The 4,228-nt window shown below is 31.6% G+C and overlaps 1 protein-coding gene across 1 annotated transcript; it reads right to left on the bottom strand.

Moving 5' to 3' along the window:
• Window positions 1–1,053: 1,053 nt before the first annotated feature.
• On the bottom strand, window positions 1,054–3,914 carry LOC117105111. The gene is made up of 5 exons (XM_033246157.1): window positions 3,658–3,914; window positions 3,268–3,440; window positions 2,588–2,795; window positions 2,112–2,287; window positions 1,054–1,685 (listed from the first exon to the last, which is right to left on the bottom strand). Exons 1-5 carry the CDS (start codon window positions 3,833–3,835, stop codon window positions 1,377–1,379), a joined length of 1,044 nt encoding a protein of 347 aa, XP_033102048.1. The 5' UTR covers window positions 3,836–3,914; the 3' UTR covers window positions 1,054–1,376.
• Window positions 3,915–4,228: the final 314 nt, after the last annotated feature.

The raw sequence follows: 4,228 nt of genomic DNA, 5'->3' as shown, positions 1-4,228 counted from the left end.
TTTTGTTTTTTTTTTGTTTTTTTTTTTTTAATTCAAATGGTTCATCGGCCCAGTAACCGGTTCGCTTAGAGTTGTGAAAGATTTTTGCCAAGTTGCTAGGCGCACTGAACATTACTTATTATTTATTTTTAAATCTGTCAATTCTAAATTTGATTGTAATTTGATTTCAAAATTTCATTGTATGCCCCTTTGCGTAATATGCGTTGTCAAGATTTCTCTCGTGTTAATATCTGTAAAAATGGTGTTTTTTTGTCGTGTTCCTTCCACATTTAATGTCAAAGTTTCCTAATGTTTATAATTTTAATGGCAGCATTTCGGTTTTTAAAAGAATTATTAGGGATTTTATTTAGATTTGTGTGCGATTTTCATGTCATTCAATTTTATAATGTTTAGGCTTAACTGTTCATATATTTTATAAAATAGGCTTATATATTATTTTATTACAACCCGGTTTTGGTGTTTTTTTAACACTGTTGTGTAATGTTGAAATAAGAATATTTATTAACAGTCTGTTTATAAGCGTATCCAAGCTTTTAATGGTGTTTGTTAAAAATGTCCAAACAAGAACACCTGAATATGTAAAAGGAGAAATAACTTTGGTTTTTGGAACAAAGAAATTATAAATAGAACCTCGAGCGTTATAGTTGTGTATATTATTGACCTTAACGAATTTTGGACGTCGTTTTCTCGTAAAAAGTTATATTTACATTGGCAGCAATACGCTTCCATACATTTATTAATAAGTATATGTTATTTTATCGTTCTTATTTATACAGTGTTGACGCTAATGCATCTACTTTACGTTAATATATTTCATTATCCTCATTAGGCCCGCTAATTTTGTAATCATCATTATTAATATCATCATCATTATATTATCATTATTACGGTACTACTATTATTTTTAATTATCATTTCTGATATTGTTTGTTGTTATTTTTATTTATTATTACATATGTAGTAATAATAATCATCATTATTGTTAAATGAATATTCCTGATGATGACATAATTAATGTCGAAATATTGAATCCCAACACGATGGCGTGTATTTCAATACTTGGAGTATGTATTATACTTTCGAATATTGTTGTGTTAATGTAAAATGCTAATTATCATTTTTGTTGTTACTTTATTCTTAATTCTTTTTACGTATTATGTAGGCATAATAATAATCGTTATTGTCAAATTAATATTGTTGTGCTAATGTATAATTCTAACAATCAACTTAATATATGTATTGCAGGCCTAATGTGTGTAGGGAATGGTGGGGTGACCTTGTATTTCATCATAATGCTTCATCTCTTTTGTTCGAATGGTGGCTCTGAAAAGAGCCGTTTGGTTTGATTCTGCAGGTTACTACGTCGCTGTGGTCTTTCACTGGTTCACAGACTGGGATGGTTTTCGTCGAAGTCGTCTGTCATCGGCTAGAATGTTGGGAATAGGAGGTTTCGGTACTGCTCCAGCCTGACGTTGATCGCGAAGCTCCGACATCATGTTGATAATTTCCAAGACGCGGCTGTTAATTGTTATCGCATATTCCATAAACCATTCGGGAGCACCCATCTGCTGAAGTGTGGCCTCCATCGCAGCAAAATCACCCTCACCATATGGACACTTGTCCCCCTCTTGTATGGCTCTGTTCTCTGCCGACTCGCTTTGTAATAATAGGTCTACGCTAGGAATCTAAGGATTGAGAAAAAAGACACTTTTAATAACATTTTTTATATATATTTTTTTTGGTTTTGTTTCTGTATTTGTTATTATTATTATTACTATTATTTTTTTTTTAAATTTATTTTTTAAAATTATTATTATTATTATTAGGCATATTATTATATATTTAATTAAATAAAATGCTAACGTTTTGTTTCATCTTCCATTCCATTTCCTTTTATTTATTTTTTTTTCGTTTTCTTTTTTTTTTTTCGTTCTGAATGTCCTTTTAAAGTCACAAGTCTTTGCCTATTGTTGAAATAATTAACTGCTTTTAATACCTATTTTGTAAATCAACTTTTTGTAAGTGAAAAACTAATTTTATCCAAATAATTTCTCCATAATGCTGCAACTTTTTAATGTACGCTAGAAATATATAGCTCGAATTTAAATTACCTCTTTGCCCTTTACTCTCTTTGACGTCTTCGAAGTAGATGTCTTAAAGTTAGTCTTCTTGATCGAACTTGTTGCCACATCGTCATAATTATCAGAACTGTCTGAAGTCTCGTCTCTTTTTCGTTTATCTTTTCGCAACAGTTCCCATTGTAGAGACAGCAATTCGTGCGGATTATCTTTTGAAATGTAGAGAAAAGGAAAATATAAGAATTTCACTATTACTATTGTACTATTTATTTAAGCCTTTCTCAAAAGAAGTCACCATGCGTGATCTACTGTAAGTTGTAGTAAAGCATCTTGTTATTTTGACTTAACTAAAATTATTAATGTTTTAATTAATATTTATATAATTAAGACATAATATTATATTATTTATTTTTATCATTTCAAATTTACAAAAAACGAACATAACAATACAAACAATACAACCCAGCAGTATCTGGTAGAATTGATCAAAACAATTATTCAGTACTTACTTGACATTTGACGAATGGTAGCAGGCACTGACTGCCCTTCCCACAAAACATCAACGTCTGCACCAACATACAGGTCACCAGTGATCAGACAGGTCTTCAATATGCCGAGACTTTCCTCGTCCGGAAAGTACACAAGCGCTTCTCTCGGAATCTTTGAGCGTTGTTTACGTACCGACATACTGTTTTGGTGGATAACTTTATTGGTCGACTGAGAAATAAACAATAGGCTTTATACAAATTTGAACATTTATTTTATTTTTAAGTAAGCAGCACAGTACAATAAAATAAACAATAGTAAAAACATAGGCAATTAATATTGGAAAATTAATAGTCCACGACAGGCAGACACTGTAGACCTATGACTATTCTTGACTAAATAAAATGCTCCAGCTTTTTATCCAATGATTCATTTTAATTTTTTTTTATCGTTCTAATAACGCCCTTTTAAATTTCATAATTATTTACTTACTATTGTTGAAATCAATCATTGCTTCTAAATTAAGCTTTCTTAAGTGAAAAATATAAAATTTAACGGGATAAATTGGTCTTATAATTCTTTAATATGCCCAAATATTTTTTTTTCAAACTAGTAATGCTCCATTTTTTCAAAAAAACATATAGGCCTACGTAGAAAAAATATTCTACATATGCTAGAAACATATAGCGCGAAGTAAAATTACCTTTTTGCCCTTTATTCTTCTTGACGTCTTCGAGGTTGGTGTCTTCGGGTTAATCTTCTTAATCGAAGTTGTTGCCACATCATGTTCATCGGAACTGTCTGAAGTCTCGTCTCTTTTCCGTTTATCTTTTCGTAACAGTTCCCGTTGTAGAGACAGCAATTCGTGTGGATTATCGTTTGAAAACAAGAACAAATATAAGAATTTCACAATTAACGTAGCCTGTAGGCCTATTTATTTTTTCTACTGTTAATTAAAAGTATTTCTGAATAGAGTAGGCCTTGTGTTTCTTCAAAATGTAATTGAAAATGCGCGAACTAGTTGTATAGCATGTTGTTATTTGAACTTAAAATAATTAACGTTTCTATAATAGCCATTAAGTACGGTACTTACTTGACATTTCACGAATGGTAGCAGGCACTAACTTCCCTTCCCACAAAACATCAACGTCTGCTCCAGCATACATATCACCGGTGATCAGATTTGTCTTCACTATGCCGAGACTTTCCTCACCCGGAAAGTACATAAGTGCCTCTCTCGGAATTTTGGTGCGTTGTTGACGTACTGACATGCTGTTTCGGTCGAAAACTTTATTACTGTACTGAGAACACTGAAAACTTGATTACTGAAAAACTTGATACTTTATTACTGAGCTGGATTCAAAAACTGGTAACAATTTTAAGTTTTCGCCAGTATTTATGCACGTTGCCATTATTGTATAGTAATCCCCGTTACTGATTGGTCAATGTGTTTACGCGCGTTACTTTATTATTAGGAATAAACACTAGGCCTATTATTTGAAGTATTATACAACATGGGCGCCACGGTGTTGCGGTCTAGCCTAAGTTAGGCGACGCCCAAAAACATTATGCACATCGATAAATTAAACACATTGTAACTGCACGCCCAAATTATATACAGTATTTTAACGTACTCAAACGTAAATAAAGTACTTTGAATTATT

Source organism: Anneissia japonica, unplaced genomic scaffold, assembly GCF_011630105.1.
Source record: "Anneissia japonica isolate Jap-2015-1 unplaced genomic scaffold, ASM1163010v1 scaffold287834_len5846547_cov211, whole genome shotgun sequence".
Lineage (NCBI taxonomy): Eukaryota > Metazoa > Echinodermata > Crinoidea > Comatulida > Comatulidae > Anneissia > Anneissia japonica.
The sequence above is the reverse complement of the archived record's forward strand: the minus strand, read 5'-3'. Positions and strand labels throughout refer to the sequence as shown.